This window comes from Heliangelus exortis, chromosome 21 (assembly GCF_036169615.1).
Source record: "Heliangelus exortis chromosome 21, bHelExo1.hap1, whole genome shotgun sequence".
Lineage (NCBI taxonomy): Eukaryota > Metazoa > Chordata > Aves > Apodiformes > Trochilidae > Heliangelus > Heliangelus exortis.
The window spans coordinates 9,818,136-9,841,933 of record NC_092442.1 but is presented as its reverse complement, the minus strand read 5'-3'; the positions used below and the strand labels follow the sequence as shown (position 1 = coordinate 9,841,933).

At 50.7% G+C, this 23,798-nt stretch overlaps 1 protein-coding gene and 2 long non-coding RNA genes across 10 annotated transcripts; 1 reads left to right on the top strand and 2 right to left on the bottom strand.

The window, feature by feature from the left end:
• Positions 1 to 554: 554 nt before the first annotated feature.
• Positions 555 to 13,693, bottom strand: VEZF1 (vascular endothelial zinc finger 1). Of its 6 annotated transcripts, none has more exons than XR_011730136.1 (7): positions 13,171 to 13,693; positions 6,920 to 7,725; positions 6,244 to 6,307; positions 5,093 to 5,279; positions 3,559 to 3,765; positions 1,390 to 2,102; positions 555 to 1,028 (listed from the first exon to the last, which is right to left on the bottom strand). XR_011730136.1 is itself a non-coding variant. In XM_071765350.1 (7 exons), exons 1-7 carry the CDS (start codon positions 13,201 to 13,203, stop codon positions 601 to 603), a joined length of 1,770 nt encoding a protein of 589 aa, XP_071621451.1. In that variant the 5' UTR covers positions 13,204 to 13,682; the 3' UTR covers positions 555 to 600. The 6 variants fall into 6 exon arrangements, 5 of the variants coding, with proteins under 5 accessions (XP_071621451.1, XP_071621453.1, XP_071621455.1 ...); XM_071765350.1 differs by having other exon boundaries at positions 1,390 to 1,434; positions 13,171 to 13,682; XM_071765352.1 differs by having other exon boundaries at positions 1,390 to 1,434; positions 7,028 to 7,725; positions 13,171 to 13,674.
• LOC139806140 (uncharacterized) lies at positions 8,490 to 12,811 on the top strand. The gene is made up of 2 exons (XR_011730141.1): positions 8,490 to 9,518; positions 11,572 to 12,811. It is a non-coding gene; the product is annotated as an uncharacterized lncRNA (long non-coding RNA).
• Positions 13,694 to 14,553: 860 nt separating the features above from the next.
• LOC139806138 (uncharacterized) lies at positions 14,554 to 18,360 on the bottom strand. Of its 3 annotated transcripts, none has more exons than XR_011730138.1 (3): positions 18,246 to 18,360; positions 15,237 to 17,153; positions 14,554 to 15,123 (listed from the first exon to the last, which is right to left on the bottom strand). It is a non-coding gene; the product is annotated as an uncharacterized lncRNA (long non-coding RNA). The 3 variants fall into 3 exon arrangements; XR_011730139.1 differs by lacking the exon at positions 18,246 to 18,360 and having other exon boundaries at positions 15,237 to 15,377; positions 16,210 to 17,663; XR_011730137.1 differs by lacking the exon at positions 18,246 to 18,360 and having other exon boundaries at positions 15,237 to 17,663.
• Between the last annotated feature and the right edge of the window lie 5,438 nt (positions 18,361 to 23,798).

Here is a 23,798-nt window from a genome sequence, read left to right as displayed (position 1 = left end):
AATTAGCCATCCACCCTGTTAAAGGTACAGAGGGGTCTTTGCTAGTGTTTAGATTAAAATAATTTTCTAAGTTATAATTTGGGGGATAAAACATAAAACTCTTTTTAATGACCTTTTTTTTTTTTGTCTTTTTTTTTTTTTTTTTTTTTTTTTCCTTAAACTCTGGCAAGTTAAGTATCTTCTCTAATTCCGCATCAGTCAGCTAAAAGGTAAAACTTACTTTAAATGAAGTGCTCCAGTGAAACTCAAGTTTGAACCATACGAGCCAAATCAACAGGGGATGGTGCTACTATGGTCTCTGATGTTGCCCCAGTGTCTTAGTCTGGATTTATTATGAGCTAAAACGAAGAAAAAAAATCAAAACAAAACCAAAAAAAAAAAAACCCAGAACAACGAAAAAACAAAATTTAAAAAAACCAAAACTCAAAACAACAACAACAACAACAAAAAAAAAATCAAAACAAAACCCAAAAAAAAACCAAAAAAACCAAACCCAACCAAACAAAACCCAAAAAAAAGAACTGCTGGTAAGGATTCCACTTTAATCCTTGTGGTTTTTTTTTCTTTTTTTTGTGTTTTTAATACTGTTTATAAATTCTTTTACCAGGGAGGAGAGGTGGGCAAGGCCTGGGGCAGGAAAGGCATGCTCTCCACGGGTCTCATGGCTATGTTGAGGGGCCCAGCTAAGGTCATGGGCGTGGGGAGGTTCATGGGGGAGGTGATGGTGACCGGGTGGGCAATGTTCACTGGAGCTGTCACCGGGGTGGGCAGATTGACCGGGGTGGTGAGCGTTAATGGAGATGTCATGGACAGTGGACTTGTTATAGTTACAGGGTGCCCGAGGTTCATGGGGCTGGATATATTAACTGCACTTGATACATTTACTGGACTTCTCATGCTCATTGCAGCTGCCACTGTGACTGGGTTTGTGATAGTCCCAGAAGCCACAGAGGACGTTATATTGAATGGAGTAGTAAGAGTCACAGGCGTAGTAGCAGCAGTGGAGGTTTGGCACAAGTTAGCAGCTTCTAAAAATGAGACATAAAAAAGACAAAAAGGTTTTTTAAACACGTAAAAAAACCGTGGACGAGATTTTAAAAAAAGAACAGAAACAAAAAAACAAAAACAGAAACCAAACAAGAACAAGTACAAATTCTGGAATAATTTTCTTTAGGAATTATTAGTAAGTTAAAACTGTTAACATTCTATAGCCTACAAGAAATACAAACTCTCATGCAGTTCATTGCAATTCAATTTTTTTTTTTTTTTTTTTCCTGAGCAGTGAGTTTGTCTTATAAAGAGGGTTTTGATGTTCATAAAAACAGCATCTTACAATCAAAAAAATCCTGCCAAGAGGTACATTAGAAATAGAGGAGAGAGTGTACATACCGAATGGTACGTACTCTATAGCCTTCTCAAAGGTGAACTGACATTCTGTGAAGGTTTTAAAAAGTCATTATTAGGGACTGATAAGCAAAGCTCGTTTCAATATATACCTGCTTATTTCAGTCTTAATTATTGCTACCAAGTTGTTCAACTGAGCACAGCACTTCCACTTAGCAGTATTCCAGACTACCCAGTCAGTACAGCTTTCAACCCCCGTTATCTCCTCAGCTGTCACACAAGCTACAGCTCCACACCACTTGTTCTGCTTTGCAGGGTTTTGGGTCGGTTTGGTTGGTTTTTTTTTTTTTTTTACTTTATTTTGCAGGAAGCAGGAATTAAGTGCCGAACGAGGAGGAGGAGGAGGCAGGAGGCCAAGTGCCTGGCCCTGCAGCTGGTGGGCTCTGGCAGGGCTGGGCACTGGGGGGGCTCCAGGAAGAGAAGCAGGGTGGCAGAGGCAGGCAGAGGGAAGGGGTGACTGCCAGGGAAACCAACAAAAATAAATTCTACAGCAACGTTACGGCACTTGTAAGTCGTGTCTTGTTCCACATTTGTAGGGGAGGACACCAAGCTCAGTCTACACCCACGTTTCAGGAGGTAAGCCAGGAGCAAAGAGTCCACTCTTGCCTCTTGGGCAATACAAATGTACCAAGACAGTTAACTTTGAAAGCAACATTAGCCCCATTCAAGGGTTACTGTTGGTTCTTCAAAGTCCATCTCTAGGAGGGGTGGAAAGGAAGGGAAAGAGTAAAAAAAAAAAAAAAAATTGTGAAAATAAATAGCATTAGACTAAAAAAAAAAAAAATTCCCATCTAGTGTTGTAAAAAACCAACGCAAGAGGTGGCACTAGCACAGGAGAAGCAGCATGGAAAAGAGCAGCACGAAAGCCTGGCACTGACTGGGCTGCACAGACACATCCCACCCACATCCCTTCCCAGGGAAGTGCAACTCCCATCCATCTGACAGCACCTCTCCCCACCCACATCCCTCTCCCACCACTCTGCCCAAACCCAGTGTTCCTCTCAAAGCACATTCAACAACCACAGTAAGGAAGAGAGGGAAGAGGGAACAAGACACAGGAAGGAACAAGCAGGGGAAAAAAAAAATCTCAGAGCTTTCCTAAAGCTGACACCCATTTGCTTAATCCATTTAGTGGCCTGATGATATTTAATGTTTCTGTCATGGCTACAATTTAACAAGAATAAGCTCCTTCTATACTGTCTGATCACAGAATTCAATTCAATTGGAATAACAAGGCAAAAGGAGCTAGCAGCCTAATACACACAAGACCTAAAAAATAAAAAGTGAAGGAACTGAAAGGAAGATTAGGAGGAAAGAGGGGAAAAAAAAAGGTGAGTAAAAACCATTTATTACTAAAAACAGCTAGTGAAAAGCAGTAAGTGGTCACTAAGAATTTCTCTTAAAACATGCAATCCAGGAGAGTCTGGTGACAGGCATCAGAAATCAAACTGGTTTGAAAATAATAATAAAATGCTAGCAGTTATGGAAGCCTTTAAACTACTACACTCCTGATGACACTACATAGAAGCAATCTTTACAACTCAAATTCTTTACAAAACTGACACAGGACAGGAAGCTATTCAGCTGCAATCACAGTAGCACAGCAGTAATGAAAAACACCACCACTGATCAGTGAATTTTGTAGTGAAAAACAAACAACAAAACAAGAGATATAAGTTCTATGAGTTCTAGAAAACTTAATGCAAAGACAGTTACATGATCATAAAGCAAATGGGATAAACTGAGAGAGAAAAGATGAAAGGGACACAGCATGCTGACTGATGATGCTGCACCAGAGGGTTTTGGGGTGTGTGTGTATATATATACATATATATGCACACAAGTAAACAGGTAAACAGCCATAAACACAGCTACAAACCACATGCAAGTGAAAACCACTCTTGCCTTGGAGCAGACACAAACATCCTGTGTGATGTACACAGTCAAGCACAGAGGCCAAGGGGAAGCAGCACTAAGGAGCTCATTTACAACATTTTGGTCCTGTTATCCTCCTGCTTATAGTTTTTAGCTATTTCAACACTGAGAATGGAACTTTTCAGGTAAGACATCCTCTTCTGACATCTTAAACTCCCTATATAACTGTAAACTCCAGTATCTTATCAACCCCAGACCATAAATGCTGGTTTGTTTTACCTTTCTTCCTTGCTTTGACGGCCTCTTCCCATAATCTCAGGGTCTCTACCTGCTTTCCAGGCCAACTTGTGACATGTTGCTGCTGCTGCTGCTGCTGCTGTTGTTGTTGTTGCTGTTGTTGTTGCTGTTGCTGCTGCTGCTGTTGCTGCTGCTGTTGTTGCTGCTGCTGCTGCTGCTTCTGATTGCTGGTCTCTTCACTCATGCATGCTATGCCAATTAAGTAAGAACACAAATTCACCTTGAAAAGTCACTGTTTTCTGCTGAGGTGACAAAGGCTTCAGCAAAGAGCATGGGGAATCTCACAGGATTCCAACAGCAGAAGTCACAAAGGCATTTAAAACCACACAATTCATCCTGTGTTTCATAAAACTACTTTTCCAGGATCTAACAACCAAAATGCCAGTCAGGAACAGGTGCTCTCACTGCCAAAAATGAACTTCTTTTCTGATTGTTTTGTTTGCATTTTGGGAAGGATGAACTAAAGACCATTTCCACTTTTTCCTATGCTTCAGCTCCAGTTAAAAAGGAAAAAAAAAAACCCCAGCTTTTTTACTTTTTATTGCAAGTACGACTTCAAATTTTCAGTTTACCTCTACAAAAGAGCACAGCACATCACTGCTCCCTGGCCACATTACAACTCATCCCTCCCACCTCTACCAACTGCTGTGGATGCCTCACGTGAACTGGCTCAGCACCACCCAGCTGGCCTGGGAAGCCAGGGCTGTAACCCTAGAGCCTGAAAAATACTTCCCATCCAAATTTCATCTGAAGCTCAACAATCAGGCATTTTAGACACTCCCAAGTACCTTCAAATTATCCAGGCGTAACAAGAACTGCAAAGATGTAGTAAGTAAGAACTATTTTAAAAGCTTTAAGGACAAAGTTTCAAAAGACATTCCTTACATCTCCCTCTTGATTCCTCTGAGAACCCATCTTGTATCACTAACCACTTAGGTTAACTGAAGTTATTTTAATGGGAAGATTTGAAAGTCAATTCTTCATTTGCTTACTAGACACTCCCAGGCTCAGGCTTCAGCACTGCTACAGTTTCAGACTGGAAGGAACTATGACAAGCATCTCACTTCAACTCCTGCACACCACCAGTCAGATGCCATTAATGCCCATAACACACCAGGGCTGGATTTCAATCCTTCTCCTGTCAGCTACTGCCAGGAATCATCGTACCCCAGGGCCAAAGCTCAGAGAAAGCAAAGGAATCTTTCTCCTAATTTTGATGAGCTTTGGATGAGGTTAAAACCCTAAAATTAAAACTCGGGAACTCTTTTCCTCAAGAGCTGGGTTATTCTCACCAACTGCAGGGTATTCCCAAGGGGTAAGAGCACAATCTATCAGCAAACCCATCCCACATATGCCAAATTTTGAGCCGGAGTAGATCCTGTTATCAAACACCTATTTTTAAGAGGTGTGAACACCCAGCCTGAGGGGCACACCTCCTGCCTTTCAACCTCGCCACACGCGATTCCCTTGGCAAGCACATTTGTTATTAGAAATGTTTTTCAAAACGTTCACCTACTTTTATTGTTGATGCCTTGTTTACAGGTATTACAGTTGATACTTTGGCTCTGCCCGTGTGTCTTTAAGTGGCTGGTGATATATGCTGCACTCAGAAGTTTACCACAGATATTACACGATACCTTTCCTTCATGGCGCACCATGTGTGTCCGCAGTCTGTCTTTGGTGGCAAAGGCAGCAGTGCACGTCTAGATGGAGGACAACAGTCAGATGTGACAGGCAGACAGCAGCACCACACCATGAATTACACACCCACTGTGAGCCTGCTGCACCTCGCGGGTGCAAGCAGCAGCCTAAAGCACACTGACAGCCTCGAGTTTTACCTGGGGTTTTAGAGAAACCAAAAGCAAAGGACTAAACAGAGACTCAAATTGGCTTCTGAGACAATGAGGACAAAAACCATGCAAAGCAAGAGGTAGGTTGTAAAAAAAAAAAAAATTCTTAGAAGAGGCATAGTTGCTTTTTGATATGATTTTAGTGTAACAATATGAACCTGATATCTTAAATTGCTCAATTACTTTTGTTCCCACCCAAATCACAACAAGGAAATGAATCCTTTTTCTAACGCTGCTTTTTTTACACAGGACTCCTCTTTCATGTGATGAGTCACTAAAAAGCAGGTTGGAACAAGCATGAATATTCCAAGCAAAACAGTTAATTGTTCAAGGGCAGACCAGTTATTTGTCTGGTGCTCAGTCATCAACTCACAACAACTTGCTTCTCCTTCCAGCAGAATAACGGGCACAGAATCAATGATTCCAACCCATTTAAAATGGATAGACTGAGAAACATATTTAATTTAAATATGCTAAGAAGCACATTGCACACATTACTCCAGTAACCAGCACTGAGCTGAGGATGCTGCTACAACCCTTCTTTTAAGTTAAGCACAGTGTAAGACAGAGCACCTGCGTTGTTCTCCAAGAAACAAAAAAGCCTCTAAATGTCCTGAAAAAAAGTAGCCACAGCATCCACAGGCATTAACCTGCCTCTACACTTAAACCAGAACTGTACTAAGGAGATGCAACTTAATTCCTGTGCTTGCTTTTCAAAGAGAAGTCCAGCAGCAAACACATCTCCAAAAAGACTCTGCACCTGAGATTCTAAGGCTACAGTAACGTATTGCTCTTAATAAATCATTTTAGCCCTTACTTGGCATTTGAAGGGTCTCTCTGTTGAGTGAACGTGTTTAACGTGACAGCTTAAATGATCAGGCCTGCAAAAAAAAGAGGGGAACAGAAAAGAAAATGCAAACTGTTACAAAGACATAGAGCTGAGCCCTTGGCTAGTGGTGCTGAACACTGCCTGGTGAGATCCCCACCCCCAGCCCCTGGGCAGCAGGAGTGAAGACACTGCCCACACCTGGCTTCCAGCTGGAGCAACATACAGTTACACTGAGACCCCAACCTGCTGTTTAAATTCAACCATGTTCTTCTCACACCCCTGAAAATGGCACTTTTGGCCATACCTTGTTCACAGGTGACAGATCACCGGCTCTTTAAAGGTTGAAGTTTTCTCTGCTGCAAGCACAGGCAGAAATACAGGCAGCAGCAATGCAAGCTCCCCCACAGTGCTCTGTCAGTACACCTCAACCTTGCTCCCAGAGAAGGAGGCAGGTTGCCCCGTTTGGTCACTGACCTCTGCCAGGGCTGCAAAGGATCCTGTGGCCACCACCAGTGACACGGACACGTGTCCTGCAGGACCCGGATAAGGTCACAAAATCATTTCAAACATTCCCATAAAAGAGTGCCCACTTTTGGCCACTGCCCATCCAGCTCAGATCGAGAACCCACACCCTAGAGGTAAACAAGGCTCTTTATCCCCTCACCAATCTTCTAAGATGTCTGGTTCTCCTAGCCCCTCGCTATGATAGCTTAACCCTTCTTGGTTATGAAAAGCCAACACTTGAGCTCGCCTGGGATTTTCTACATGGTACCTCGAGAAGCCTTTTCCACAAACACCACAGGTGTATGGTTTCGTGATGCCACCTTCATGAGACCTCACGTGGTAGGTCATGCGATCCTTTCTCTTGAAGCGCTGGTTGCAAATGGGACATTCAAAGGGTTTTTCGTCTGAGTGGGACAGCTTGTGCCGGTTGAGGTGGTAGACGTCCCTGAAGGCCTTTCCACACATCTCGCAGGCGTGGTTCTTCTTGACGGGCTTGCTGGGCTTCTTGGTCGTCTGAGTCACTGGCATGGCCGTGGCACCAGCGCTGCTGCTGGGGTTGGTGGCAGAGGAAGACGTGGTGACCGTGGAGAGGATGCCCGCGATCGTCGAGACCAAGGAGCTGCGGCTGTTGTCGCCGGCGATGGTCGAGATAAGGGGCACCATTGTGGTGGGAGTTTTCTTTGGCCGTGACACTAACTTTATCCCTGTGTGGCAGGACTCGTGACGCCTCAAATGGTAGCTGTCCCTGAAAGCTTTGCTGCAGTAAGTGCACACAAAGGAGGTTTTAGGTTTTTCCTTTTTAATCCCAACGATAGCATCCTTTAACGTTTCTGGCGCGGGTTGAGGTTTCTGGGTTATTGGTAAGGGCAGAATCGGCTTCTGATCGGGTGGCTCAACAGCAGGGCTCAGGAGAGGCAACAAACTGTTCTGTGCTGCCTGCTGTTGGTGGTGTGAGGCTTCGTGTGCCTAAAACCAAACAGCCACACTTAAATTCTGGGGACGGGCGCTGGGTCCAACAGGGTGAGAACATTTACAAACGAGAGGAAAGCACATTCTAGACCAAAAGCCACGGAAGCTACGAGTGGAAAAGGCAAAGGGGTTTTGGTCTGGGACAGGACAAACCACTCAGGCTTCCAACACATGCGCCGTGCAGGTTCTGTGGGGAGTGGAGGAAGGCACACATCATAACAATCAAATAATTATTAAGTTTCCGGAGGGCAACAGTTCTCCTGGAAAACAACTAGGTGCTTGTCAGATCTCTTACTAACACGGCGTTTGATCTTTACATAACAGATAACTTGTTTTGCTAACGATCGTATCAGATGCCACCTTGGGACTATCTTGGGAGCCTACGAATGTACTGATGGGGGTTGCAAAATAAGGCCCCACCTTGAGCTGAGCTCAGTGCACGCCGAGAGCCGAGCTGCAGCCACAGAGAGCCAGGATGCGATAAGGCGTCTTATTTAAACAAGGTGTTCGTACCAGGGGGTTAGCACTGAAACCAAAGCAACGTGAATCCAGAGCTGTCTAAAGCCACATTTCTATATTTAGCAGGCTCCCACCACATTTATTCACTGACCACTGTGCTCTTTGCTCCTGGAAACTAATCAGAATAGCGACATGCTCTTGTTCTCTTCATCAGCAGCTACTTTGCGAGAGGAAGAGAAGCTGATCAATAAGCACTGGCGGTCATCTAGAGATGCTGGAGAACACAGCAGGGGGAGAAAAACAGGAAAAAAAACACAAACAAAGACCTCAAAGCTGTTTCAAAACAGCTGATACAGAATCAGAGGGAAGGGACAGAGGAAAACCCCCCCAATGAGTGTGTCCCAGCAAGCACTGCTCAGCTGAGCTGCTGTGAGGGGCTGCTGGACACCGTGCTGGTATGAGGTGATGTTTGTTCTAAGGCAGAAAACACTCTGACTAAAACTCACCCAGTCAAACCAGGACAAAACCCTAGCAGATACAAATTTAAAGTGGTTTAGAAACCACACAGAGCAATTCAGCATAATGGAGCATTAAAATAAATCACGCTAGCACCTTAAGCCAGTTTAAGTGCATCTGTATTCAAGATGTGCCTCGGTCTCATCGGAGGAGTTTTAAATCAGTCTTGTTATTAACGTGCCAGGTCTGGAGCTGAGTTGGGGGAAACTCTCATTCCCATGAGATCAGCACTGCAGCCTTCCAGGACTTCTTCCCTATGGTTTCCTTCACAAAATAACACGACTCGAGGCTGTGAGAGCTGAATAAACCCCCAACTTGCCTACTTTTACGTTGGCTGAGGATGGACAGCTGCGTGAAATGCACTCAGGCTATCACTCTTCCTACGTTAATCCATTTCATCGAGTCCTTTGGAGAAGCCAGTACTTCTAGAAGCTCACTTTGGGACTTTTTCCTCTCAGTTGCATCCAAGCTCCAGCCGCTCTGCCTCTGCCCACCCGAGGAGTGACCACAGCCCCTGGGTGCAGGGGGGCTCCTGCCTCCTCCTGCCACCTCAGCCACTCCGTTTCCAGGAGCACAATGCCAGTGATCTCTGGATAAAAGCCACCAGTGGATACAAACACTCACCCACGTGGGTATGGATACGTGCTCCCTACCACTCAAAGCCTATCTGACAGGAAAACAGCTCAGGGGAGAAAGCCCGGATTTGGAATGATAACCAGAGACAAAACTTGCTGGGATCATTAGGAGCAAGCCCAGCCCATCCTTTTTTATCTGCACTGGACGTGCCATCTGGGCCAAAGCTTGAGACCCAACAGGTAAGCTGAGCGTTGCCACACTGTGCCCTGCACCACAGCCCCGGGGAGGGAGCACGGGACTCTCCTCACCCAGGGCCGGGCACGAGCTCCCGCCTTTCCCTGAAACTTTTCCCTGGCTTCAGTGACAGTTGTGGATATTCAACCCTTTAGTTTCCATGGTTTTAAAAAGCAACTGAGCATCTACGTTGCATAAAAAGAACATTGAGCACGCACAACACACATCGGAAGCACGGGACTGAGCGAGTTGTGCACTTAAATACAATTTCAATTTTAAGGAATTCTGCGCTGTTCTGCAGCCGACTTTAAACAAGCGTCGAACAATGTTGTTAAAACTGCATCAGAAGACACTTAAGAGCACCTAAGGATAGCTCCAGAGATACAGTTTCAAAGGCAGAGCTAGCGGATCAGATAATAGGGAGCCCAAATCCTTTGGATGAAGTTCAAACTTAGGCAGTTTATGGATATTTTTAAGCCTTAAAGAATCGTCAGCACTTCAAGGTAATGATGCACTTATTCCTACAGAGCCAACAGAGATGGTGGACATAAAACAATGTATATTCATAAGGCCACAGGCTGTGAAGCCACTGCTTATGTAAGTCTGCTTATCTTGGTTCCCAGATAGCCAGCGTTATTAGCAGCGCTGTCTCTCCAACCACCCCGCTCTGCAACAAGCACTATTCCTCAGTTTCCAAGGCCTGGCTGCATTAAAGCCTTTTAAAAAAGGATCAGACAGTGGGGTTTTTTTTAACTCGCTGCTGGAGAAGGGAAAGCAGCACCTGCTGCATGCCTCTCGCCAGTCATTTTTATTCAGGCACAGACCACGGTTTTACTTGACCCGGCATTCGTGTCAACATTTTTTTGTGATATTTTGATTGCGTGGGACAGGCTCTCGTGCAAAACACCCTCGCTCTATCACTATTTTTTTTTTTTCTTTCCTGGGGGGGCAGTAAATAAAAAGCCCTGCAATTCGTGGCCTGGAGTAGTAGGATGTGGCGTTGTGAACTTCCAACGCCGGAGGCTAAAATATTTTTGCGCTCCAGCCTTAATGTGAGAGCAACAAATTAGCATGAGTCATATCTTGAGCACTCCGTCTGATGGATGATTCCTCCTCACATTAACAGATACAACTTTCACTTTCCAAGCAGATACTAAAAGTGGTTTTTCAAAATAAGGCATTTCGGGGACTAATAATAGCCAGAACGAGAGCTGCTTATTCAGTCTCACACTTGTTCCTCTAAAAAGATAACACTGCAACAAAATGCCACCGAAACACGAATCAGGCAACTTTTGTTTGGGAAGAGCCACTCGCAGTTGCACACCCCACGGCCAGCAAAGCTACAATTAAGACATTGCAACCTCCTCTAAAGATACTTGGCTAAAAATCACAACTTTACAGACCACGTATTAAACTGATGCTTAGAAAATCCTGACACAGCTGAAACACACACTCGATCAAACTCACCCCCCCCAAAAAAAGAAGGAGCATATATTCATATATTCAGTCACTTGCACTTGTTATTTAGGTTGGGAGTGGCTTTTAAACCCACTTTTAGCCACTAGTTTTTAATTCATCAGCTGACAGGCTGTTGGTGAGCATGGGAAGAAGAAAAACGAGAGTCACATCAGGGGTCCCCTCTCTGCCAGGTGCATTAGGATCCTTACACCCTGAATCATTTGGTTTCCCTAAATGACTCAAGGAACAATATTCAGCATCTATTGTGAGGTCTTAAAGCTTTATTATTTGCCCCCCTTCCCCCGAAAAAAAAAAAATCAAGAAAACAAGAGGAAAATTTCCACGTCAAGAGTTTTATGAAGATGCTTCCAAGTCACACATAGCTAAGCACGTTAGGAGAGTGAACTGCTGCGTCTTTAATTAAAAGCAGCAGAGTCGACTCCTAAATCAAAGTGTGCCACAGCTATTTCCAAATACACCACACTTAAAAAAAAAAAAAAAAAAAAACAAAAACGCACAGACACACAAAAATAAATAAATAAAGAGTAGCAGCAAGAAGCTGGACACGTACTTCAAAGTATTACTTGGCATTTCTTACAGAGGCTGCCGCAATACCCGGCTGCCAGCCCAGGAATCCTTTCCCTTGGAAAACACTCATCTGGGAGGCAGAAAAACGATAAAGCAGCCCCAGCTCGGGGGGGAGATGGCCCTCGAGTAAGGAGATTAACTTCTTAGCGTGAAGTTTCCTACGTGCGAATCACAACTGCCCACTAGAGTGAGAAATAATGCTCCAGCCTCAGCCAAACTCGATGGCATCACCCGCCTTCAGCAGGAAAAGGCGGAAAAACCCAGCGCCCGGTACCGGCTCCCCGGAACATTCCCGGCGTGGTTCTGGAGACAAGAGCACCCGAGCCACTGACTCATCCCCAGCGCCAGGGAATGACCATTTTTCCTCTCTAAAGGAACGGGGCCCGCTCTTGGCGGATTTATTCATTCAACTCAGGTTTTCAAACTCGTGTCACGGGTTTGGGTTTGGGTTTAATTCCGAGGACAGTGAGTAAGCGAGTGACCGCCGCTGGGAACGTGCCGAGAGGATTATTTTACCTTGAGAAAGGTGATGTGCGGGGCTCTTTTTTTTTTTTTTTTTCCCCCCCCCTCCTACTGCTGCAATCGCACATTTTATGTTTTTCAAGCTCAAAAAAAAAAAAAAAAAATTTAAAAAAAAAAATTTTTTTAAAAGCAGGAGGCATCAGCAAACAATCTGACGTGAAAGGGCTCGGCTTACAAAAGCCAGGGAAGGATTTTTTTTTTTTTTTGGTACACTGGATTTTCTGGGGAATTACATAAACAGCGGTGTTTTAAAGTCAGTCTTTCGCAGACAGAAGGGGGAAAAATTGTGACTCAGTTGGCAAAGGGAGGGGTTGCACGCTCCGCCGTCCCTATTCCTCCCGATCACCGTTAGCATTTTGCCAGTTTTTACAGAAATCCGGCCCGCTCGCGTCCTATTTTAAAAGAAAACAAGCTCCCTCGTCACCCGGCCCCTGAGTCAGGCTGTTTAAAGAGGGATTAATTTATTCTCCCAGACACGGTGTTTGTTCCATCGGGGTTTTGTTAGAGCCCGGTGGAAGGTTGGTGGTTTTTTTTTTATTGTTGTTGTTGTTGTTTTGTTTTTCTTTTTGGCGCGGTGGGAGGGAAGAGAAAAACAGAAAGAAAAAAAATTTAAAAGAGGGAAAAAAAAAAAAAGCGCAATTCGGGTTTTTTGGAGGGAAAAAGGAAAATAATAAAAATATATATATATAAGCATAGATCTCTTTTTGTGGTGTTTTGTTGTTTTGGTTTTTTTTTTTTAAAAAAAAAAAAAATGGATCCAAGGGCAAGCAGCCCGGGGCGGCGGCGGAGCGCCGGGCGCGATCGGCTCGGGGGAGGCGGGCGGGGAGAAAGTGCAGGAGGGAAAGGAGGGAAAAGCGCTGCCGGCGGCGCGGGGCCGGGTCAGCCGCTGCCTCGGGCGGGCCGGGCCGGGCCGGACCCCGCCGTGGCCGCCGCCGCGGGCCGGGCCGGGGGGGGAGGCGGGCGGGAGGCCGGGCGGCGGCGCTGAGTGACAGCCCCGGCCTAGCGGGGAGCCCGGCGGGCGGCCGCCCGCCCGCGGCCGCTGAGGGGAGGGGGGGGGCGCGGGCAGCGCCGTCCGCCGCGGGGCCTCACCTGAAAGAGGAACGCGGTCCAGTTGGCCTCCATGGCGGGGGCGTCCCGGCCCTCGGCGGGCTGCGGCGGCGGCTCCGGCGGCGCGGTCCCCCCCTCCCTCCCCCGGGCCCCAGCTACATGGAGCCGACAACAAAGCGGCGGCGGCGGCGGCGGCTCAACATGGCAGCGCCGAGCGGCCGCTTCCGCTAACCTCCGGGCTGCACCACTGCGGCCCAGAGGGGGGAGGCGGCGGCGCGGCGGCCCGGCGGGGCGGTGCGGGCCCGGGCAGCCGCGGCGCCGCCCCCGCCGCTCCCCTCGCCTCGGGGCGGGCGGCGGACCCGAGGCGGCGCGGCGGGGCGGCGGGGCGAGCGGCGGGGCCGGGGCGGCGCGGCGGGCCGGCCGCCCCCCCCGCGGGGCTGGCAATGGGCCGGTCCCGGGCTGGGGAAGCCGAGGCGAGCTGTGGCGAGAGAAGATGGAGGAGCGGGCGAGGTGTCCAGGGCCGCCGCCGCCGCCGCCGCGCCCCGGCTCGGCTCGGCCCGCGGGGGCCGCCCGTGCCGCCCGCCCTCCCCTTCTCCCCTCCCCGCCCGCCCGCCCGCCGCCCCCGCCCGCCGCGCAGGGAGGGAGCCGCGGGGGCGGCGGGGGGCGGCTTCGCCCGCGGGTGCGGGCCGGCGGCGGGCGGGGGCCCCACACGTGCCGTGCCGCCCCGCCCGCCCGCAGCGGCGCCGGGACCCGCGGGGGGGAGCGGGGGAAGCGGGGCCGCACGGGGGTCGCCCGGCGCCGCCTCGGCCCCCCCGGGGATCGACCTCGGCTCGTTAGGGGCAGCGACCTTACCCCCCCGCACCCCTCCCTGCTCGGGGCCGTCCCCAGCCCACCCGCGGCCCTCGGTCAGGCCTCGCAGCCAGCCGGGCGGAGGAGCACTTCCCCGGCATCCCGGGGGTCCCGGCAGGCTCCCCCCGGGCAGTGCAGCCCGTGGCCAGGCTCCTTCTGATGGTCCCGGGGCTCCCGCAGCCCCCCCTCCCCGCCAGGCTTTCCTGCACCCCTCAGAGCTGCGAACTGACCTGGTTTGGTTGTATCTAAGGCATCTCCAGCGCAACACCTGAATGCAAATCGAAGCCGCAAAGCAATTAAGTATATACTTACCGTTAATTACGTGTTTACATACATCAAGCACATCCCCGACAGGCAGCAGGGAGGGCTCCTCCCGCCTCCCCACCGCTCTCGGGGGACAGGGAAGGACTTCGGGGGGGGCACAGGGGGACAAAGGGGACACCTGTGCCACCACCTCTCGGGTGTTCCCGGTGAGGGGTGTAGGGTCTTGCTACAACCAGAGCAGGAAGAACGCACTGCAAGGGGTGGGTGCTGGAAAACCAGACCTCACAGACAAGGGCCGCCCGCCCTGGGAGGTGAGAACAAGCTGACAGGACTTTTATTATTTTATTATTGTGATTAATCCTCATTGCTCAGGCCCTGAGCCGTGCTGTGGCACCCGCTTCACCGAAAGCACCTGGCAGGTGGGGTGTGGGAGGCGACAGAGCCCTGTTCCCACGGGCTCCCACGCAGCGGGACCTCGGGAATGAAAGTGATGAAGGTTCCCGATGAAGGCTCCCGCAGCACTTCCTTACACCGCAGCCGGGTGCTTTTCCTTGTCTCCTGTTACACACAAGGCTAAGGCCGGTCCCAACCCCCTGCTCTGGGTGACACCGTGCTGCTGAGGACCGGGTACCGGTGGCAAAGCTTCCTCAGGGTCCCACCTTGCCACCTCGGACGTCACTTTGTGCAATCTGGGGCAAGTCACCTGGCTCCTGCCACGCTGCTCCGAACCCTCCCCGGGTGTTTCTTCACTCTCCAAGAGTGTTGCAAAACAAAAGTCGTTCTGTTCAGAGCCGTGCTTGCGGTTGTTTCACGCCTCTCAGGCTGTCTGCTGGCTTTTTTCCTTGAAACCCCGGCTCTGGAGTTGTGAGATGATGTCAAAATCTGTTTGCATTAAAGAAAAAAAAAAAAAAAAAAATTATTGACCTCATGACCTCAGGGGAAAGTTTGGGGAAACGTAGCTGGGGGGCTCAGCTGCCCTGAGAGGTCCAACTCACCTGGGGGCACCTGAGGGGCCATTTCAGGGAACTTGCTCATTTTTAGCCACCCGTGTCTGCACCACAGGCAGCCTCTGTGCTGCTGTATCCAGCAGGCAATGCTGGAAATGTGCAAAATACCAGCCTTGCTTTGCAGAAGCTCTGAAAGGGAAACAAACAAAACAAAACAAGAAAAAACAGGCACCAAAAGGGTCCGCTAATGCACATGCAACAGGCACCCTCAGCCCAGCTCATCCCTGGACCACCAGTTCTGCTCAGCAGAGATGCTGGTGCCAGCTGTGGTACAGGGACAGCCACAGCATCACCCTCGCCAGAGGGTTTCCCTCTCCTGCTGTTTATCCCATCCCCAGCACTGCCACTGGGAGAGGAAACTCGTGTTTCCAGAGAGGGGGACACCACTGCCACCCCTGGTTCTTCTCCTGGCCGGCTGATTATTTTTGTTACTGCTTGTTAATGAAGACTTGGGAGAACTCTTTTTGTTCAGGGCTCACCCTCACTTCAATTAAAGGCTAAGAAAACCACCCAAGTGTATCACTGAGTCATCGAAGAAATCCTGATGAGCACGTAGGAGGCTGAACTCAACGTTCTTGGTGGTTTTACAGCTAGGGAACTAAGAGGGGATGTTGGAAAAAACACAGAAGACTCAAAGCCTTCTTAGTAAGTCAGAGGAGAGGCAGAGAGCTGGAGGAACCCACTTTCCCCTTGGTGGTGTCAGGATGAGTCCTCCCAGCCACTCTTGCACATCCTGATTGCTGCAGGAAGAGATGGGTTTGGAGCAAAGCAGGGAATCCTCAGGGGGAAAAGAGCTCACAGGAGCTGGATTTATAAAGGGCAAGTCTATGCCAAACCTGACGAACTTTCCTTTACCCAGAATTGTAACTGGAAATATAAAAAGCCACAGTGTTTGAAAACACATATTTACATTATATATGCCCCAAAGCAGAATAAACAAAGGTTAGATTTGTAAACTCACCCTCTAAATTAAAGCAGCACTGCTTTGGATGAACCCACATAACAGGTGGCTCCAAGTGCTGTGTTATTGAATTTATCCCTCCCAGCTCCCTTGGTCACTGTGTGGGGACAGTGATAGCATCAGCAGCCACTGCTGCTGCTCTGCTACCCGTGGAGAGCCTGCGAAAGGGAATTTCCAGGGCACTATGTGGCCCATTTACCACCATCCCCAGGCTGCTCTTTTCTGCCTGTTCAAGCAATAATCTTCCCTCCTTTCTTCCTCAGCACTTCACAGGCTGTTGGGAGGGACAGAAACGCTGCAGGGGCCACTCGTGTGCCCTCCTGGCACCCGGCATGTGGCTCCCTGGGGACATCCACCTCCAGGAGCAGCAATGCCCACTGCCCATCTGTCAAACCCTCCTCTTTCCTTCACCCTGCTCGGCCACAAAGCAGCTGACAAAGTGCCTCTTTGCACTTTTAGTTGTCCTGGCAGCTGGGGGAGGATGCAGGTCCCCTCTTTGAAATAACCATCTACACTCTACCCATCCCCTTGTCCTGGCAGGAGCCACCTGTGCGTTGGGACCCGCAGCGGGACACGAGCAATAGAATTTTCTCTCCTGCTGTCTGCACATCTCCTGTGGTGGCAGAGGGGCTGCTGAGCACCCCTGCACCCTCCTCCCAGCTCCTTGCCCAGCCCCTGCCTGCCAGCTGACGCATTGTGCTCTGGTTTCACATGTGCTCGCAGGGCTAAGAATAGCAGATGTTGTCAAATATTTCAGCTTTAGAGGAGAGCACCTCTCTGTGCTCAGCTCCTGAGCCACGCGGCGGGCTTTCAATTTCACAGCTCCGTGGGGCTGGAGAGCTCTGGAGCGAGCATGTAAATAACCTGCGTGGCACTGCCGAGAATGTGCTCCGCGGGCGGCTCCCCCCCAGCCGCTTCCCAGCTCCCTGTCTTCTCTGCTTTCCCTCTCTGCAGAGAAAAGGGAAGGTGAAAGGAGAGTGAAGGCGCCTCTGGGGAGCACAGGGTGAAGCAGAGGTGGCCACCAATGGGCCAGCTTCCCCGGCAGCGTGGCCATCCCATGGCATTCCCGAAGAACATCCCACAGCATCCCTCTGCGCAGCTCCCACCAGCCCAGCACATCCCTGAGCTGCAGCAAAACCCAGCAGGCAGGGGTCAGGGGGGCAGACAACCCATTTCCCCATTTCCTAGGCAGAGGAAAACAGAAAGCTCTCAGCAAGCTGCCCACAGCCCTCACCTCCACTCCTGGGAGCTGCTGCCATCCCTCCATCCCTCCCACCATCCTGTGCCCTCGGGGACAGCAGCAATGTCCCACACCGTGCCAGGGCCACCACTCACGCCTGCCCTGGGGCTGAGTGTGCACCCACCTGCCCTGGGAGACCCTTCCCCACCTTCCCTGGGCTCCCAGCACCCCCTCAGCTTTCCCATCCTCACGAGTCCCATCCCCTCTCCCCACAGTGCCACCAGGGGCAGATTCCCTGCGGTTTCCCTGGCAGTTTTCCTGGCCCGTCTCCCTTCCCTCACGGCTCCACTGCTTCCCAGGGCACACCACGGCCACACGGGAGATGCCCAGTGCCTCTGGCCAGCGTGGCTGGCAGGGTGGTGGCCAGCGAGGCAGAGCCGGGCAGCGGGGTGGCTCGGTTGGTGGCTATGTTTAGCCCTGCCACCAGCGAGCCACACGCCGGGAAAGTGTCCTTATCTCTTCCCACCTCCTTGTCCTCAGCTGTGCTGGAGCTAATCTCTGCTCAGCACCTTGAGCTGCCCCGTGCCACCAGCACCCACTGGCTTTTGTTATTATTTTGGTTATCTCCATGTCAACTTTTTTTTTTTTCCTCCACAAAGTGGCTGCCATCCTCTGCCATCCTGCCCTGGCCCTGGGGACGGGTGGCAGGCTGCTGGCTTGTCCTCAGCCACCTGCAAAATCACCTCCTGTGCCCCCAAAAAAAGGGGCACACGGGGGACACACCAATGCTGGGTGGATTTCCCACTGTGCAGCACCAACCCCTGGGTCCCACAGGTGGAGCTGATTTGTCTCCCACTTCCACACAGAGGTGCCGGGGTTTCCCTTCCGCACAAGGAGGTTTTAAAGACCTGCTCCAGAAAAACCCCCGTGGTTTGATCTGAAAACTTCCCCAGCCAGCGCGTGTACCAATTACTTCACGGCGTTCTCCTCCGGTTAATCACCAGTGCCCATTTTTAGTCAGAATCCCTGCGGGGCCGAGGGCTGCAGGGAAACATCCGCTCCTGCCTCGCTCCTCTTCCCACCATCTGCCCCGGCTCCTCCCGGCTGCGGGGTGGGCGGCGGCAGGCACGTAAGGTCAGTGCATTTAGTGGGAAAAAAATCACAAAAAACAGACACGCACAAAAAAAATACCCCAACAAACCAACACGGCCACTGAATTAGAGCAGCCGAGCCGGCGAGGAAATCCAAGCGCTAATCCCTGATCTTTCCCTGACACACGGCACAGCCCGGGCAGACCCGCCGCCTCCCTCCTCCCCGGGCACAGCTGGAAACCGCGGATAATGCTGCATTACCTTCCCTGCAGGGCTGCTGCGATTAACAGCGGCGAGGAGCTCAGAAATCCTTCGGGGAAGGGAACGGTGAGGATTAATACCCGGCTAGATGGCCCTGGTCACCCAGGACCAACACCAACACCGTGGCCTATTTTTGATTATTTACTTTTTTGTTGTTGTTTTTCCTTTTTCCAGGCTCTGGGTGTTGTTTAATCTCGTTTGGCAGCTATGGATTGTCTCCAAAATAATCAATGTTTGTGCATTTGGCTGCATCACTCAGCTGATCTCACGGGGATGCTCTGCCTGAGGCTCCCGCCGGCCAAGGAATTCAACTCCACACCACGTTTCCAAGGGGTGAACAAAACCTTTGGCAGGCAGCAGGCAGCTCCAGCTCCAAGGAATTCCAGTGGCACAGGGAGAAGGTCCCACACCATCCCACAAGGCAGGCAGGAACGATGCTCTTTGAAGATACTCATGGGAGCAGAGAAGTGATGTGGTTCAAGGAGCTGAAGTCAAATCCAACCCAGAGCTCTGCAGAGGAAGTTTTTCTGGCAAATCTTGCCGGGCAAAAGATTCCAAAATCTCAAATCCCCGCAGTTTGACATCGTCAGGACCTGTCACGTCGTCAGCTTCACAGAGTGCAACCAAGTCATGCGAGAAATGGGTATTTTTAAAAAATATATATTGTTCCCAAAGCGGGAATCGTTGGCTGACTCACAGAGATAGGAAACTCACTTAAGGGATGAATTAGAGCTATTAGAATACAGAGGTAATTACTCATGCGAACAATGCCCTTCTCAACTCTTTAATGATTACACAAATTAGTGCATAAAATTATGTTAATAGCCCTACAACTGTTGCCTATACATGCAGCTCTCGGGCTGGGAGGTGAGGAGCTGGAGGCTGAGCCAGGACCCTCTCACCACCCCAGGACCAGGGGCCAGGAGAGGCTGCAGCCCGTCCTGCTGCTCTGCCGGGCTCCCTGCCTGCTCCATGTCCATCCCAGGGCTGTGTTGGGCTCCCTGCCTGCTCCATGTCCATCCCAGAGCTCTGCTGGGCTCCCTGCCTGCTCCATGTCCATCCCAGGGCTGTGTCGGGCTCCCTGCCTGCTCCATGTCCATCCCAGGGCTGTGTTGGGCTCCCTGCCTGCTCCATGTCCATCCCAGGGCTGTGTCGGGCTCCCTGCCTGCTCCATGTCCATCCCAGGGCTCTGTCGGGCTCCCTGCCTGCTCCATGTCCATCCCAGGGCTGTGTTGGGCTCCCTGCCTGCTCCATGTCCATCCCAGGGCTGTGTTGGGCTCCCTGCCTGCTCCATGTCCATCCCAGGGCTGTGTTGGGCTCCCTGCCTGCTCCATGTCCATCCCAGGGCTGTGTTGGGCTCCCTGCCTGCTCCATGTCCATCCCAGGGCTGTGTCGGGCTCCCTGCCTGCTCCATGTCCATCCCAGGGCTGTGTTGGGCTCCCTGCCTGCTCCATGTCCATCCCAGGGCTGTGTTGGGCTCCCTGCCTGCTCCATGTCCATCCCAGGGCTGTGCCAGGATGAGACAAAGCGCAGCGAGGAGCAGGCAGCACGAGTGGGTACATCAGGCTCTGCAGTCTGACTCACTCACCTCCTCCAGGCGTGCAGGAGAGGGATTTTAGGGAATATTTATCACACAGGGAACTTCTTGGAATCTTGATGTTATTCTTTAAATACAGCTACTTGAAACTGCTTCAGCTATAAACTGCTCTTGGCTGTGCAGGTGCAGGGAGGATTACCGGGGGCTCTTACCAGGACTGTGCTTATCTTTAGCCTGTCTAGAAATTGCTGCAGTTTTGCTTGCAGTTAAAACTCTGCTGTTATCAGGACTAAGACATCTCAGGCCACGAGGAACACGATCAGATCAGTGTGAATGAGTCTGCTGTTCTACAGCAGAAGTTTCTGCTCAAAGAAAAAAAAAAACAACACAACCCCAACCAAACCAAAACAACAACAAAAAAAGTGCGGTTTCGAGGAGAAACCACAACTCCTCCATCCAACCATTTCTGTTTCAGCACCGATGTTCTCTCTGTTGAGAGGCTCAGCAAGATGAGCAGCTCAGGACAGACCCCAGGGGCTGCACAATGCTGGCTGTGATGGGCCAGCTGTGCCCGCCACAGGGCCACCAGCCCCAGGGGACAATCGTCCTCAGTTGTACCAACAAAGCAGCACTATGGGAAGCACAGGGACCATCGGAAGGGGCAGATTCCCCAGGCAGGGATGGGGGGTGCTGCCCCACTGCAAACAGCCCCAAAACCCACCCGGTTCTGTCTGTGGGCTGGAAAACACAACTGTTCAGGAGAGATGGTTATGTCTGGTTGGTTCCCTTGCTTTAAGAAAGGTGTTTCCATCTTCCAGCTATTGCCCATTTCCATTTTCTTCACAGTCAATTGTTTCTTGAAACATTAAGTTTTAGGAAGAACACATTCATAAAATAAGGACACTTCTGCCTTTTTTTTTTTTTTTTTTTGGATGTGTTTAAATCCTAGAAAATACTTCCCCTGCACAGAGCAGCTAACGGGGTCTGATTGCTGCCTTCCAGCAGAACCTGCTCTCACTGATTTATGTAAGACATTACAATAAATTGCAGCAAGTTTTATCCAACAGGCACAGCCGGGTGAGCAGATGACTCTCCCGTTCCATGCCTGGAAGCCAGCATTCCCCCAGGCGGGAGGCTGAGCTGGCACGGGATTGGGTTCATTTCCATCTGCAGCCCCCAAAGCCAAAGGGAGGGAGCTGCAGCAGGGACTGTTCCAGCACAAGTGGCCTTCCCTGCTCCATCGGCAGCACATCCAGCTGCCCACAGGGTGACACAGAAGATTTTTACAGGGGAAAAAAGTCTGGAGGCATGAAGCTCGCTGGAGCTTGGCAGCGGGAGCGGTTTTATTACAGGCTCTGAAGCAGCTTTGCAAAGCCCAGCACCGAACAGCAACACAGAGCAGGCAGGAGGACACAGGGCAGGGCTGGTGGCAGCCAGGGACAGGCAGAGCAACACGGAGCAGCGGGGCAGCTCTGTCCTTGCTGTGCGAAGCCAGAAGGTGAGGCAGAACTCCAGCAGTGCTCTGTCCCCTTCCATTCCCCAGGAGAAAGGAAGCCGCAGCCTTCCCGCCCAGCAGGAACCTCTCCCAGAGGCAGGAGGCCCACTGAGCCTTTAGGAGCTCCCTGTCTGGAGACTTGCAGGAAGGTGACAAGGTCCACAAGTCCTTGTGCAGAGGAACACGGGTGTAACTGCCTCCTCCTGGCAGAGCTCAGAGCCCCCCACGCTGCCCCGGGGAGGAGCAGCCTGTCCGTGGGATGATGTTTACTACGGCTGCAAACCGCCTGCAGGCAGCTCCCGGAGCAGCTCCTGAAGCACTCGGGTGTTTCCCACTCGTGGTTCAGCTGCACCCAGCAGAGCCCAGAGCTGCCAACCCTCTCACCTCCATCCCCTCCCAGCACTCAGAACCCCATCTTCTCCAAACACCACCACAGCCAAACCAAACTCTTCACCTTTCCTCCTGGGATCAGCCTTTTTCCTGAGCACACTCACGTTTTCTTTGCAGCTGCTCCCACGCCACCCTCCTGGCACACACCTGACACAAATACCAGTGCCCACAAGGGGTTGGGCATTTTTTTTTTTTCAGCCCAAACTTCCCCTTTCCTCTGCCCACTCTACTCCCTTTTTTCCCCACTGACCAAACTTATCTGGGAAGAGCCACCCCCAGCTCATCCCAACATCTCCTTTTCACAGAATCATAGAACTGGCTGGGTTGGAAGGGACCTCAGAGCTCATCAAGTCCAACCCTTGCTCCACTCCCCCCGTGGTTCCCAGCCCATGGCACTGAGTGCCACATCCAGGCTCTTTTGAAATATCTCCAGGGATGGAGAATCCACCCCTTCCCTGGGCAGCCCATTCCAATGCCTGATCACCCTCTCCGGAAAGAAATTCTTTCTCATGTCCAACCTAAACCTCCCCTGGCACAACTTGAGACCTCTTGTGCCCTCTTGTCTTGCTGAGAGTTGCCTGGGAAAAGAGCCCAACCCCCCCCTGGCTCCAACCTCCTTTCAGGGAGTTGTAGAGAGTGATGAGGTCTCCCCTGAGCCTCCTCTTCTCCAGCCTCAACACCCCCAGCTCCCTCAGCCCTTCCTCACAGGATCTGTGCTCAAGAACTCAGAGGTTCTGTGCTCTTCCCACATGGCCCCATCCCACAGCACCTGAGTCTGTTCTAACCCAACTGTTACCACCCAACACACACCCAGTACCCTGCTTTGCTACCATCATTTCTCATAAAAATCAAGTCCGCCCCACACACACCTCCCTGAGGTATTTCTGCAGGGCACCACCCCCCTGTAACCAACCCCTGGCACTGCCCACAGCACCTTCACTAATTAATGTGCCAGTTCCTCACAAACCCCAAACCTGCTAATCCTGCCCCCAACACAAACCCCAAACCACTTGCCCAGGAGCTGCCCCTTGCCTCCCAACCTCCCACCCACCTCCCCCAAGGGAGGGTTCAGGCTCTGCTCCCCCCTGGGTTTGTTTTCAGCTCACATTTTCCTGTTGTGATCTCTCCACGAGTATCGTTAGCGACACCATGAATATTAAACATCCTCTTTGAGGCAGCCAGAATTCTCTTTTCCCCTTTTTCCCCTACCCCTATAATAAATTCCACCCATTTCCCAGGGAACTGCTCCTTTATTCAGGAGGAGCTCAACACATGGATGCTTCCTGCCAAACACTACTGCTCTGTGTGACACAAAAGCCTTTTGTCTGAGCACTCCCGAGCTGACGGGGCCGCAGCAGCACCAGAGACTTCAAGACCCTCAGCAACAAAACGATGACACAACCACGCCTGGAGTGGTTTTTTTAAAAATTTTATTTGTCAAAGAAAAAAAAAAAAACAAAACGGCAACAGCCAATTGAAAACCTACTGAATCTTTTAACTCCAATTTGTGTCTTTAAATTTAGAGAAATAACTTTTTTTTTTTTTTTTTTTTTTTAAACAAACCCCCCCCTTTTCCCCTTTAATGTTTACCATCTACTCGTGCTGAATCCTTCCAAGGAGATTGCTCCAGCGTAC